This window comes from Conger conger, chromosome 4 (genome assembly GCF_963514075.1).
Source record: "Conger conger chromosome 4, fConCon1.1, whole genome shotgun sequence".
Taxonomy (NCBI): domain Eukaryota; kingdom Metazoa; phylum Chordata; class Actinopteri; order Anguilliformes; family Congridae; genus Conger; species Conger conger.
The window spans coordinates 17,181,927-17,197,106 of NC_083763.1; the positions used below are offsets into that span (position 1 = coordinate 17,181,927).

Below are 15,180 nucleotides of genomic sequence, written 5' to 3' on the forward strand. Positions count from 1 at the left end.
TGTATGCGCCAAAAATGTCGGAGATATAACTTTTGAAATTAAAATAAAATGAATATTAAGTGCAAAGGTATCACAATTTATGTCATAAATGAGAATATGAAGCCAGGAGATGAACCACATTGGAAGAAACTGTTATCGGGATCCTAGATGTTCATGTGTATATACAGCATATTGAGATAAACTGCATATCTGGCAGCAGCTTGGTGGTTTGAGGCTCATTTGGTACCTTGGATCATTGATGACTTAAAGCCATTCATCCAACAAGTTTCCTACTGTATCAGCATAATTTACAGCTGAATCTAGTCCCACCCCCCAATTCCCATAGAGATACATTCAAATTGAAACAATTTTAGCATCGCTTGTAGGACAGCCTGAAAATAAGATATCCAGACTCTGATGTTGATGGGTCCCAGACATCAAGAAGGCATGGCATGGAAAGGATATGGGGGGGAGACTATGTATAAACACTGCTGTAATTTCAACATGGTGAAACAAAAATGTATAAAAATGCCCTTCATTAAAATCTGACAATGCGCATTTTAACCACAGTTTATTACAAATCTCGAATTGTGGAGTACAGAGGACATAAATAAATGATTGGTTTTCGTCCCGAACATTATGGAGGGCTCTGTATAGCCCCCCCACTCCATTTACTGTGCTGTCCTGCGTACACTGTTTCAGTTGCCCTTCAACACTGATATCCGTCTGCCGTTCTCTCTCCCATGTCTTACATATTGTATTTTCAATGCACCAATCAATGGACAGGGTTGGAATTAAAACAAGATGCCAGAGGGATTTGTATTGGCTGATGCATATAAACCCTATCAATGATAATGACCAGGAAGAAATGCCGTCTAAAGTACAAGCTGATTTTTTTTAAACAAATTTTATATCTATGTAATGGCATATAAGCTTGTATCTAAGCTCAGGATGGTGATTTAATCAGATGGATTCTAAAATCAGAAGCTCTGCTACAAATCTTTAATAAGAAATAAAAGCTTTGTGTTATGACTATCTGTTTTGGTTTTGTTGGATGCAGACGTGTCTTTCGCAGTAGATATCATGGCAGTTGGTTGTGGCTGTAGATTTGCGTTGTTCCTGAGCTTCTCGTATAAGGAGTGAAGCTGTGAGGCGTGCTGAAGGCTTTGCAGGCATCGTCTTGTGTGGTGATTGACATCCGGGGGATATAATTTAAATAAAAGATATTCGCCTGCCTAGCCAGCCAGGCAGGCAGGTGGGCAGGTCAGCATTGACAGCTTTTGTCTGTTTAAGAAGAAGTAGCCTGTCTATCTGGAAACTTGTGAGCCGGTTGAGCAAACGAAGATGAGCAGTTTCATTAACTCCTCTGCATACACCTGAAGCTGTTCTTTTGATGAATGTCACAGTAGCAAAAAATTAATAAAAAATATACAGGAAATTGCTCATAGATCTGTTTCAGAATCTCCAGTAAGACTTAATATGCTTAATTCAGTCTCTCATGGAATGAAATTCCATGTCTTCAAGCCTATTGTTTGCTGCATAGCATAATTGTATTGCATTTTTTATATTTCAAAACTATATTCTTCCAAGTAAAAAAAGCAGCTCCCAGAAAACAGCTTTGGCACATTGTGTGCTGACGCAATTCCGCGCGGAGCAGCTTGAGTGCGGACAGGCAGCTTTTGGGCGTGATTAAGATGCCTGCTGAGTTTCAAGGTCGGGCTCTCAGACCTCGGACCCAACCTGAGGAACGACGGACTGAGGTAGAGAGGCATGGGGAGGGTTTATAAAGCACTCTGTCTGTTAGGGAGAATTTATATTATTAGTATTTACATTTGGCCTGTGCCTCTAAAATCAGCTTCCATTAGCAGAAGGCCTTTGGCTTCTGCACATTCAGCCTGCAGATTCAGCAGTAAACCCTGGATGCAGTCTCCATGCTAGCAGTGAGATTTAGTTTGGGTTCTGTCTGTTGCTTCTGGCTGATGCAGTTGTTCACCAGGTAACAGTGTTGTTCATTCCAGATATAGAGGAATTGGGAGTGCACAGTGCAGAACGCGGTGTCTGGTTGGCTGCAATTGCCACCCTCCAAACACACGCACACGCGGACACACGCAGATATACACGCGCACTCCATGTTCCCCTCGTTAGCTGCTCTTCGTTATCAGAGCTCGTTAGCTGTCACCTGACACTGCTTAGCAGATGGTAACTCTGTAGTTCTGTAGTCTGAACCCACCTTGAATTTTCTTTGCTCTTTTCATTGCCTTGGTCCTCAGAGCCTCACAAAATCTGAATTGGGATCAGCAGGCATAGCAAGAAGATAAAGAAAAGAAACGCTCTATTTCCCATTCGAAACAGCCATCTGCATCAGTGTTTACAAGTAAATAGTGATTCCTCTACGGTAATGGGGAAAAACAACTACTCAGACAATTGTTCTGCAACGTATATTGTTTTTGTTGAGGTTATTCTCTCCACAGGAGTGACGGCTTTCTTTTCTTTTCCTATCTTTTTCTATCACACATACGCACACACACACACACACACACACACACACACACACACCCACACACCCTCCTCTGCTGTCCATTTTGAAATTTGTCTGCCATCATTCAAATTCTCCTTCTCCTAGTAGCTGCTTATATGTGTGTATTTCCATGTATGCACTGGATTCAGTCTGATGAGTGTGAAGGGGGTAGTCATGATTGACATAGACCGTTTCCCTGAATGATGCCTAAAATGTATAGTACTTTTTTAGCAGTGTTTGATGGACCTTCCCTCTCCCTTACCCATTGTTCTCATTCTGTTACATGATAAATGACTGAGCCTCTGTTTGAACCTTTTCTCTCGCTGCTTCTCTGCAGGCTCTTCACCAGCTATATTATGACCCCAACATTGACAATAAGAACCTGGCCCAGAAGTGGCTCATGCAAGCCCAGGTGTCTCCCCAGGCCTGGCAGTTCTGCTGGGCTCTGCTCAGCCCCGACAAGGTGAGAACCCCTCCCTTCCCAGTCGCAGTGCGTTCTCCTCGACACCATGGCTTAAATATAACAATGAAGTGCTCAGTCACTCTCAAAATGTTTGTTAAGATTAGAAAGGCTTTAAACAGAATTTACAAAGTAGTATTGCTCTGTCAGCCGAATGTTGCTTTTTGCTGAAGGTACAAGGTCAGAAGGTACAATTTACAGTTTGCAGTGCTGGACAGAAGTGATTCAAACTGTCAAACGAAGGGAAAGCTGTACAAATGGTGAACCCCGTTCTTGTGCTTCCTGCTTGGAAAGGTCCCTGAGATCCAGTACTTTGGGGCCAGCGCTCTCCACACCAAGATCTCCCGGTACTGGGGGGACATCCCGGCCGAGCAGTACGACTCGCTGAAGACGCAGCTCTTCTCCCAGATCGCCCGCTTCGCCTCGGGCTCCAAGATGGTGCTGACTCGCTGTGCGTGGCGCTGGCCTCCCTGGCCCTCAACATGATGCCCGAGGCCTGGCCGGGCGCCGTGACGGAGATGGTGCGCGTCTTCAGGAGGAGGGCGGAGGGGTGGACGGCCGGGCCCGCTGCCTGGCCCTGCTGGAGCTGCTGACCGTGCTGCCCGAGGAGTTCCAGACCAGCCGGCTGCCCCAGTACCGCAAGGGCCAGGTGCGGGGCGCCCTGGGCAGGGAGTGGTCCTCCGTCTCCCCCCTGCTCCAGCAGCTCCTGCGGCAGCCCGACTCCCCGGGCCTGGTGAAGGCGCGCGTGCTGAAGTGCCTCTCCAGCTGGGTGCTGCTGGACGTGCCCCTGGGGAGGTCGGGGGCCTGGTGGAGGACAGCTTCGCGGCGCTGGCCGACCCCGAGCTCTTCGACACCGCCGTGGAGGCCATCGTCAACGCCATCTCCCAGCCCGACTCCCAGAGGTGATGCCTGCCCCGCCCAGTTTAGTGTGACCTTCTGTGGTATGATTGTGCTGAAACACCTCAGGGAATGCGTCATTTTTAAATGCCAGGATAATAACGAATCTAAAGATCACTTGACGGAGCCGAAGATAAAAATGGAACCGGTGGTAGACGGAATGACGATAGATTTTTCCAGTCAGACAGTGAGATGTAATGAAGAATTAATTTCTATGCGGGTTTAGGCAGTGAGACCGTTTTATACAGATTGAAATGTATCTGATTGGGCTGGAGAGATATTTTTCCATCGTTGACTTGGACCACCATGAGAACCTCAAAGATGCAGTCAAGGTGACACAGATTCTCTACAGTGTGCAGCTGGGAGTGAGGGTGAGCAGAAAGGCTGAGGAAGAGGAGGGTGAGAGAACAGGGAGAGAGATGGCTGAGATAAGGCAAAAAGAGTGATATAGGGAGAGATAAATTACATGAGACCGAGACAAGGGTGTGGACTGGGGTGGGGGGGGGGGGGGGTAAGAGATACGGGTGGAGGGAGAGATGATGTCCAGGAGGGAGGGAGGGGAAGGGGAAGGGCAGAGGGGGGGGAGGGGTGGGGGGGGGGGGGGGGGGGAGGGCTTTTCAAGGCTGGCTGGCGTTTCCATGGCGACAGTAGAAGGGAACGATGTCTTACGCTCTGGTTGGTACAGACGTGATGAGCGCTTATCTCCCCCTCCCCCTCTGCTGGAGAGGGAAGGAAAGAGAGGGGAGGGAGGGAAAGAGAGAGGGAGAGATGTAGAGGGAGACCGTACTGTGCACCGTATGGCCACATCTCTGTGTACGTACCCAATGACTGGGTTGATAGAAGAATTAATGGATAAAGCACTGATCTGTTGCTTTGGGAAGATGTCTGCCAAATTAATTAATAAGTAATGCTAATAAATAATGTATGAAGATTAGTGATATTTTCCCTGGGTGAACATAAATTAATATTGGTGTAGCTGAATGCTCTCTGTGCTGTGTGTAATTTTGATTGAGACGGTGTGTAAAGTGGGATAGGACGGTTTGCAGGGACATTAGTGCAGCTGTGACTCCGGTGAGCAGTAAATTTTGAGAGCACATCTGGGAGCTGGATAATACGTCCTTAGTGTCCTGCAGAACTCCACCGTCCTTTAGGCAGAGTTTCCGGAGCGCGTTCCATAAGGCAGGAGATGGGATGCCGATGTGTGGGGCGGTGGTGGGGGTGGGTGGCCGGGTTGGAGGGAGGCTCTACAGCGCAGACAGGGCGACGCTGTCGGGGGGCTGTCGTCTGGGCCGTCCGTCCCGTGACACACTGTTTCCAGGGTGACCGGGCCTGAATGACATCACTGATCAATCCGGACTGAGCTCTCCCATTCGCACTGAGCCCTCTCTGTACGAGCAGTTGACGAGCTGTCGAAGCAGTTTCGGAGGTAATGTGCTGTGGCCTATTAGAAACCCAGGGCTGACTTGTTGGTAATGGGGCTATCAATTTATTCAGTTCCCAGAGGAATGGTCTTCGTTTTCTCAAACGTAAAATGTTGTTGAGTGGATTTTTAAAGTCTCTTTTTGTTGTCCTTCCTTTCTGCTTCTATCTTTCTCCGCCTCTTTGGCTTACCCCGCTTCTCTTTACCCACCTCGATCTCTCTCCACTCCTGCTGTTTAAATACATTACAATCAAGTCATTTGCAAGGATGCAATTGGACCAATTGCATCTTGTTGCCTGGCAACTCTTTCTGCCTGCCTCCCAGTGTCTCTGTAATTGCAGGGTGGGGGGAGGGGGAAGCAGGGAGCTGTGTTTCTGAAGCAGCCGAGCTGTGTTTCTGAGGAATGCCAGGATGTTCAACGTCACCCACTCCGCACACGGCTGACCTTCCCTGTGCCGAAAGCCACATATAAATCCCCAAATATTCACACCACGCCCCTTTTCTCCAGGGTTATTTCATCGTCTCCAGCTTAGTCATCTCCGCCTCGCCAGCCTGTAGCTTCTCCCAATTAGCTCTCTGCGCAGCTTGTGTGAGAACTGAGGCAGTCGCTGCACTTGGAAACCTCATTCATTTTTAATAGGGAGCTTTGGTAATGCAGGTCATGTACCCGCAGAAAGGAGAAATCAAGCCATTGTCATTGTCCAATGGCAATCGGATGGCAGGCGGTTCGACCTTGTGCCAGTGTCAGATTGAGTGTTATTAATCATGATGTGTCCAATGTGCAATTATGAATGGAATATCGCTTGAATGTCAAGCATGCCTGCAAAATGTCACCAGTTGTAGTTTACACATTTCATAATAAAGTATTTCGTAAAAAAATGTATGTGAAACTATTACTACTTCATGTGATGAAGCCAAAACAGATGAATATTGGTTTTCATGACATAAACTGTTCAGTAGATTTCTGAAGAGCTTGTCTGTACTATGAGAACCACAGAGTTTGGGATTATTCGTCTTTGGTGGCTAAGCTTTAGATTTATGTAGAGTCCTGCTCATGCCTGCTCCTTTCTCATCTGAGGGGAGGTCATTATTGAGATGGAATTAAATAAAGATTATAGTAAAAAAGATGTAGTCCTTGAGGCAGGGGGATGAAAGGGTGGATGTCTGTAAAAGAACTCCTTGGGCTGAGAGCGGATGTGATATATTAGACTGTTGCAGAACAGCTGAGACGGCAGGAAGGCAGAACAGAGATAATTGACAATATTGAGCTGATGGTGGGAGCCCAGTGAAGGAGTAACATGAAAACGGGCACAAGGCAAATGGCAGATTTTGTTCAAGGAAGGAAGCGGATGGTGTTGCAAAAGAGTGGAAGATAAAAAAAGGAAGGTTTGTGTAACGATGGAATTATATTATGATTAAATTTCATAAATGTGATGGAGAGAACTGACAGCACCTGGACCTCCGAAACTAATGTAGAGAGAAAACAAAGAGCGGACCAACAATCATGCCTTGGGGAACACCAGAATAGTTACACGCACAAGTTTAAGGGTGTATAGTGACCAAATGTGCATGTGTGATGTTTGTGCGTTATCTAGGTACGTCAACACCCTGTTGAAGCTGGTTCCACAAGTGCTGCAGCTGCAGGACCAGCTGAGGGAGGCCGTGCAGAATGGAGATATGGAGACTTCACACGGAATCTGCCGTATTGCTGTGGCCCTGGGGGAGAACCATTCCAGGTGCGCTGTTGTGTTTAGCACAGCTGTAGGCACGGACAGCCTTACCGCTTAGTGTTTGTCTGTCTCTCTTTTGTTCATTCCCCCCTCCCCCGCTGTGTGCTGCAGGGCCCTCCTGGAGCAGGTGGAACACTGGCAGGGCTTCCTGGCCCTTGTGAACATGATCATGTTCTGCACGGGCATTCCTGGACACTACCCAGTCAACGAAACTACCAGCTCTCTCACACTCACCTTCTGGTACACCCTGCAGGTAAGTCCTCTCTGGAGTCCACCAGCAGTGAGACTGAGTGTCTGAAAATATCTCACTCTTGATGGACATTCTTCCTTTGGGTAGCTCTACACAATAAACCTGTGGTCAGTGGATGTATTTTTCAGAAAATGAAAAGCGTCGATGTCCTTTTTCAGTTGAGGAGATGTATGATCCTCTTCCCATGCATTACAGTATAATCCTGGAAGTTCAGGCCTCATATTGATCCCTACTATAGAATAACAGCCTAAATAGCACCGTCTGCACAATTGCTTTGAATCACGTTTCGTAATAATTACAGCATTGTACTTAAAAATTCACTGAGCCCACATTTTTACATGGCCGACATAATAAATAATGTTTTGCAAAAAAAAAATGTGCCTGCTGTTTAAATGCAGTCTATGCAGAATTTTAGGCCTTGATGTGTCCTTTTGTTTACATACAAAAAACATCTACACCTCCAAGATGATTCTGGCTGTGGCAGACTACAGTGTTATAGCAATGAGCTAAGAAAACTGCGGTCTAATATGATTTGTAAAAACATCTGCTTTAGTTGTTGCTTTCCGCAGAAGCCATGGTAGCTTTTTAACTGACCTTACTCGTATTTGTATTTAGCGTCATTAGTGGTGATACTAGCCACTGCTGACACCAGTGGATTTCAGTCTGCCTCTAGCCTGCCTGGAAGGAAGCACAATTCTGTAACATCAGCATACTCACAAACCCATCAATTCATTGTCACTTTTATTTTTATCAGACATCTCAAGTCTTCTGAAAGTCCGGAAGGCTAGGCATGAGCTCCATGCCCAGGAGAGGAAATAAGCCGGTAGAATCTCCCGAAAACATAACTGCAGTGGCCCACCAGCTGATGTACAAAATTGAATTTAGTTCGCTAATAACAGCAGCGTCAGTGCCTACTGTAATGTTACCGAACAGCCAGCCACTATCTCAATGGTTAGCCACCAAGGCTTATCTATCACAAATTCAGCTCCCCACTCTTGTAGCCAATCCATACATGTCTCCTCTTGTCTGTTATAGAACATATAAGTCCCATGTATTGAACACGTGCTTTTCAGATACAGTACAAAAATCAAGAAGCGGCCCGAGGAGTTTTAAGAATAACAAATGCAACTAAACAAGCAGGGTAGTGGGTAAAAGTGAACATAGATATAGGCTGTCAGTGTATCATATAAATAACTGAGCATGTTTGTTTTAGTGGAATCATGCTACTGTGTTGATTCTTCCCTCCTGTGAGAGATATTTGAATAACTCCCCTTAAATTGGCTATCTTCTCTGATCTCATCTGTGAAGTTGGTCATGCCAGAAAGTATTTCTTTGGGAACCTAGCATTTTTGGGGGCGGCTTGACTTGTTCAGGCAGGAAAGCCACCCTCAAAGAAAGTACAAATTACCTCTGAGCTAATAGCACTATTATTTGGTTATTTCTTAGTGAGACTTGGGGTGACAGGAGGTTTTAAGTATATGGTAATTAACAAAGAAACAAAATCAGTTCTGTGTAAAAAAGTGAGCTGAACTTTTATTTTTGGCTAATGAGGATGAGATTGCTTTTTACCATTTTATACACCAGTTATTTACATCTTTATTCTGGAAGTGATACCAGCGTCTTTATTCTGGTAGTGATATCAACTTTACAGCAATCACACAGATGAGGTCATATTTTCTAAAATAAAGAGTTATTGATGCGATATGGCAATTACCTCAGTATTCATAAATGGATGCATTTGATCCTCTCTGATTTGATGGATTGATGGATGGCTGGATGTATAGATACTGTAGTTGGATAGATACTGTAGTTGGATAGATACTGTCGTTGGATAGATAGTGTAGATGGATAGATACTGTAGTTGGATAGATACTGTAGATGGATAGATACTGTAGTTGGATAGATACTGTAGATGGATAGATACTGTAGTTGGATAGATACTGTAGGTAGATGGATGGCTGGATGGATAGATACTGTAGTTGGATAGATACTGTAGATGGATAGATACTGTAGGTAGATGGATGGCTGGATGGATAGATACTGTAGGTAGGTGGATGGATGGATGGATAGATACTATAGATGGATAGATAGATGGATGGATGGGTGCTGGTGGTGTAAAAGCATACTCGTTAATGTATGTCCATATCCATCCATTTTTTATTTCAAGCGATCATACTTTTGGGATCAAGTATTTGCATGAGTTTCCAAGCTCCTTTTCACTTCATAGAGCACCCAATTACTGCAGGAAGCTATTCACCAAGTGAGGCTGTAACGGTTAATCGAAGCAATCTGGGTAAACTCACAAAGCGGCCCATCTACTGCCAGCATCTCTGTAATTCTAAACCCTCAATCAATACTGCTTCCCCAGTCAACTCGCATTGACTGGCCTGCAGCATTCAGCAGAGTGGCTACTGGTCACCAGTACCTCAGAGCACTCCTACCCAAAACCCATCCATTTGGAAATGACATGCAATTCAAGTATAGATGATACTGATTCAAATAAAATCGCTCCCTCCCATTTTGTTCTCTTAATTCCACTGCTCTTTTCTGATTCCATTATTTTCGTTAGCACACTAATAGGATTTTAAAAGCGTTGGATAGCTACATTTGTGTGTATGTATAATGGAATGCAAAGCTATGGAGTGGCCTCTTCCTGTGACGAGCAGGATTGAAGGAGTGCATAGGAGATCATTTAGGCTCATCTCCCTGTACAGAACTCTGTACCTGTGGGAGCAGACATTGTAGAGAAGCGCACAGTTACGGGTTTTCTGTGATGAAAGAGATCGACAGCCTGTTTTTTAATCTGTGGTTTCGTGTGATGGATTATGATGGATTATGATGGATTACTATTAAACTAAAAATAATTTATTGTAGAAGTCTTATGGCATTAAAAACAGAGACACTGTGTTTCTTCTCCGTCACTCTGTGCTCTGAGTCTTTGACTCAACCACTTCTCTGTGATGTAGAATAAATTGCCCCCGCCTCTCAAAATCCTGCCAGTGTTGGGTGAATGTACGAATGAATCACCGCAGCCTACAGCGTTACCGGTTTGAACCAAGCAGAGTATTTACTATAGTACAGATGCCAAAAATGTGTTGATGTACAAGATAAATATATAATTAATGTTAGCTAGTTGATTATTGTCATTCGAGTAGAAATACAATTGCATTTAGACAAAAACACGGATGCAGGCAGATATCCACAGAGCCAGTCCTAAGCATCAGTGTTGTAGGCGGTCGCCTAGTGTGCCAACCGTCTGGAATGCTGCCAAACAAAGGGGAAGGAAAAAACGTACTCGGTGTGTCCATGATAGTAGCCGGCTACCTCCCCGGTCTGCATAGTCCCTCCCCACAACCCCCACCACTCATGCCCCCGCCCCCTTTCCTCATGTGGGTGCAAAATAAGCCAGGACTATTAATGGCTGTAAAGGTAATGGATTTGAATGTGGATTTATGCCTGCTACATAATTTAATTACCTGTAATTAAGATGCTATTCTAAAGTGTTTTCAGCTGCCATAGTGGGCTCGGAGAGCTTCATTCCCTCTGCCCCTGTAGCATTGGAAACCTCCATTTGCAAGCACTTCTTCTCAGCAATCACTAAAAAGGAATCAAACTAAGTTTGTGAAGAGAAAGTGTGTTGCTTGCATTTGCTTGCAGGCCAAAGTTAAGGGAAAATGTTCATTGAATACAGATGCCCTTGAGTACAAACATTTGAGCCAATTGGGCTTTTATTGCATTTTCTTACTGTCCACCCTACATTACTCTCTCTGCAGTCCTGTACAGTCTCTACAGACACTCAGACGCATGCGCCGTGTATGCTGCAGTCTTGCAGCTTTAATGAGTATTAGGATGTGAACAGACACAAACGGGCACTAGTTACCCCACGCGTAACTCATTTCAGAGTCGCGTTCTGAGACTTGTGGGATAACGTTCCCTTGAGTGTGTGGTGTCTGTGTTCCAGGACGACATCATGTCTTTCGAGGCGGAGAAGCGGGCGGTGTACCTGCAGGTGTACAGGCCCGTGTACTTCCAGCTGGTAGACGTCCTGCTGCACAAAGCCCAGTTCCCCACGGACGAGGAGTACGCCTCCTGGTCCTCAGATGAGAAGGAGCAGTTCAGGATCTACAGGTTTGGAGGTTCTTGTGTTTGTGCACCAAAGTGAGGTCAGGGAAAGCCAGGTGATTTCATATTTTCTGACGGATAGGGTGGTTGGCAAATGCATGTATCACTGGATGTTTAAAGTTAATAAAATGAACTGGAAGCTGCTAGAAATTAGTGCTTTTGAAAAGCTCCTGTACAGATGTACAGACATTGTCGATGACTCTCCGTGAGAAGGTATTTTGGAGACGGATAAGTGATTTGCAGGTTTAAATTGGGCTGAGCTGCAGCTGTATTTGCAGCATATGGACCTGTGTGTTGCAGAGTGGATATCTCAGACACCCTGATGTACGTGTATGAGACGCTGGGAGCCGAGCTGCTCAGTAACCTGTATGACAAGCTGGGGAGGCTGCTGACCAACACAGACCAGCCCATGTCCTGGCAGGTCAGTGACTCTCACCCGCAGGGTTCATCAGGAAGAACAAGGAAGAGCAGTGTTGGTGATGATAATACTACTAATACCAATTAGTTATTTAGCTGACGCTTTTATCCAATGGGACTTACATTTGATGAGACTAAGCAAGGAACAATCCCCCCTGGAGCCATGTGGGGTTAAGTTCGTTGCTCAAGGGCCCAGCCGCTGTGTGGATCTTATTGTGGCTACACTGGGACTTGAACCACAAACCTTCTATGCCTTAGTCACTTAGCTAGATGCTGCGGCATGATAATGACGTGACTATACAGATTCATACTGAGTATTAATTTGAGTATAATGCTTTACAGTACGGGTATTGTATTTGAATAAACCTGCTTTATAGCCCATGAGGAAACTCCATAATAAACCAACCATGCAACCAATACTGAAGTGTGGTCTGATGTCTGTCTGTCCATCCATCCAGCACACCGAAGCCCTGCTGTATGGGTTCCAGTCCATCGCGGAAACAATTGACGTCAACTACTCTGACGTGATACCTGGCCTCATTGGCCTGATTCCTCGAATTAACATCAACAACGTTCAGCTTGCAGACACGGTCATGTTCACTATAGGTACTGTACTTTCATTCATCAGTTGCTCATCAAAACACCATGGAGCTACTGTATGTGGTGAAGTCATCAGATTCTGTTGAAATGATCAGCTTGTCATTTCATACTTGCCAAGTGGAATGAGTCATTGAGCAGAATTTCTCCTCGCCCCCCCCCACACTTCTCTCTTACTCTCTTTTGCTCTCTCTCTCTTCCCCCCCCTCTCTCTCTCTCTCTTTCCCCCTCTCTCTATCTCCCTCTCTCTCTCCCTCTCCCTCCCCCTCTCTCCAGGTTCTCTGGCAGAGTGGCTGGCCGATCACCCGGTCATGTTGAGCAGTGTCCTGCCGCTGGTGCTGGAGGCCCTGGGGAACCCTGACCTCTCTGTGTCCAGTGTCTCCACACTCAAGAAGATCTGCCGCGAGTGCAAATACGACCTGCCCCCCTACGCCACCAACATCGTGGCCGTCTCACAGGTCAGAGGGCAGATTTTATTCCTGCTTTCTCTGGTTTCTAATGACAAAACATAATAATAAATAATAAATATCATATTTTGTATTAATTATACCCTCTTCACAGGAGGTGCTCATCAAACAGATCCATAAGGTCAGTGATAAAATGTTTATTTTCGTCTCTCTCTCAATCCCTGTGCACACAGCCAATCTGCATCTATCTGCTTTACATTTGTTTGAACAAATATAGTACTTCCCAGGCAAGAGTTGAATCAGTTTTCAGAGATTAGATCTCATGCAGTTATTGTCAATCTAAAGACGAGAGGACAACTGGCATCCTTTTCTATATATCAGTACCAGAGGTTAATAATTTTGCCTAAAATCCGTTCGACAGCAAGCAGTCTCTCAGCACACAGACCAGTTCGACAGTAAGCAGTCTCTCAGCACACATACCCATCAGAGTGTAAGCAGTCTCTGCATAAAGTCTGCATACTAGTCAGAGTGTAAGCAGTCACTCTCTCTCTCTGTACACAGACCAGTCAGAATATAAGCAGTCACTCTCTTTCTCTGCACACAGACCAGTCAGAATGTAAGCAGTCACTCTCTTTCTCTGCACACAGACCAGTCAGAATGTAAGCAGTCACTCTCTCTCTGTACACAGACCAGTCAGAATGTAAGCAGTCACTCTCTTTCTCTGCACACAGACCAGTCAGTGCATGTGGCTGATGCAGGCCCTGGGCTTCCTGCTCTCAGCCCTGCCGGTGGAGGACATCTTGCGGAATCTGCACTCGCTCATCACTCCCTATATCCAGCAGCTGGAGAAGCTGGCTGATGAGACGGTAAACAGAGCATGCTCAGAGCTCTTACCACAATGGAGAGCCCCGAATGCATGGCTTACTTTAAAAAGGCACATAGAAATCAGCCTTTCTGGATATGTGCTGTGCTTTCAGAACGTTTTCACCCCTCTTGACCATTCTTAGATTTTCATGCATTGAAATGTTCACCTACACAAATACAACATATTTATGACACCATTTTTATTAAATGAAAGACTTGCATTTCTCATTTACAAAATTATCTACAGCCATCCCCCTCCCGCAGTCTATATATTTTATTGGCAGCTAGACAGCTCTTAGACGTTTCGGCTCTTAGACGTCTCGGGTATGTCTGTTTGAGCACATTTTCATCATTTTCAGGAATTATTTTTTTATAGAATTGCGAAGATTACATTTAATGTAATTACATTTTGACAAAAACAAGACTTAGTTGTTGAAGAACAGACAAAATATAAATATATTAATTTGACTTTGCAACATGGCAAAAGGAAAACTAATCAATGAGGGTGAAAACTTGCTGGAGGTACTGTATATTGCCCAATAGCATGCCACTTCTTTCCTTTTTGGACTGTAGCCTTGAAAACAGGTTTTATCTCCCTGTGGTTCCACTTATTTAGCTCATTTCACAGTGGGTCCAGATTGGCACTCCCCCTCACTCAGAAACATGACGGTACACATGAACCAATCACCGTGTATTACGCATCTAACAGAAATATAGCAGAATGCTTATATTATTCTGTTAAAAAATATATTAATCATTGTCTCAGCTGTTGAGATTATTCAGGCCATATACATTGCATAGCCATTCTGTAGTTTATCTCAAGGTGCAAACTTTGCATTATTAAATTGGAAGTGGGTAACAGTAGCTGTATATTGAAGCTATCGTATTCTAACATATTCACTCCACTGACCTTTGACTTCATTAAATGGTTATGGTGGACAAAAAGGCAATGTCCCTCTTTCAATAGCTGACAACACTGACATCTTATGGGAGGAGGAACAAAAACGTACTATACTGTTGTGGTGAAACGATGCTACAATCTTTCATTTTATACAGACTCATTCAAATATGAGCCCGTACTGATTACATTACATTACATTAATGTGGTTGTAGCAGCAATCTTTAAATCCAAACAGATGTGATGACACTTATGTATGCTCTGATGCAAACGCACTTCTTTTGTGGTCCTTCATGATGGGTTGCAGTTTTAGGACTTCCTTGGGTATCAGCCATCAGCCACTAGGTTCTAGCTGAAGCACTGTCTTCTGATCCATCTTCAGTCCTCATCTCAAAAGGCCTTCCTACCTCAGCCAATGAAAGTTTATGCACCATCATCCTAAAGGCTCCTGGCCTCCCATGTTCATGGACCCTCTTCCAAGAGGACATCTTCCCCTCTGCTTAGCCCTTCTGGATTAATTTCTTAGAAAAAGACAAGCCAGCCAGTAACAGATGTATCTTGTGTATATTTAATTGAATCTTTGTCTTCTCCCCAAAAAGGAGGGTCCTTGGAGAAATTCTG

At 44.9% G+C, this 15,180-nt stretch overlaps 1 protein-coding gene across 1 annotated transcript in view; it reads left to right on the forward strand.

The window, feature by feature from the left end:
* The window catches only part of ipo13b (importin 13b), a 35,953-nt gene that overhangs the window by 9,054 nt on the left and 11,719 nt on the right, over positions 1 to 15,180 (forward strand). The window contains 13 exon segments of the mRNA XM_061238511.1: positions 2,835 to 2,960; positions 3,252 to 3,405; positions 3,408 to 3,491; positions 3,494 to 3,745; positions 3,748 to 3,859; positions 6,870 to 7,010; positions 7,116 to 7,257; positions 11,216 to 11,382; positions 11,677 to 11,797; positions 12,252 to 12,399; positions 12,667 to 12,848; positions 12,952 to 12,978; positions 13,529 to 13,663. Coding sequence (XP_061094495.1) covers positions 2,835 to 2,960; positions 3,252 to 3,405; positions 3,408 to 3,491; positions 3,494 to 3,745; positions 3,748 to 3,859; positions 6,870 to 7,010; positions 7,116 to 7,257; positions 11,216 to 11,382; positions 11,677 to 11,797; positions 12,252 to 12,399; positions 12,667 to 12,848; positions 12,952 to 12,978; positions 13,529 to 13,663 — 1,791 coding nt within the window.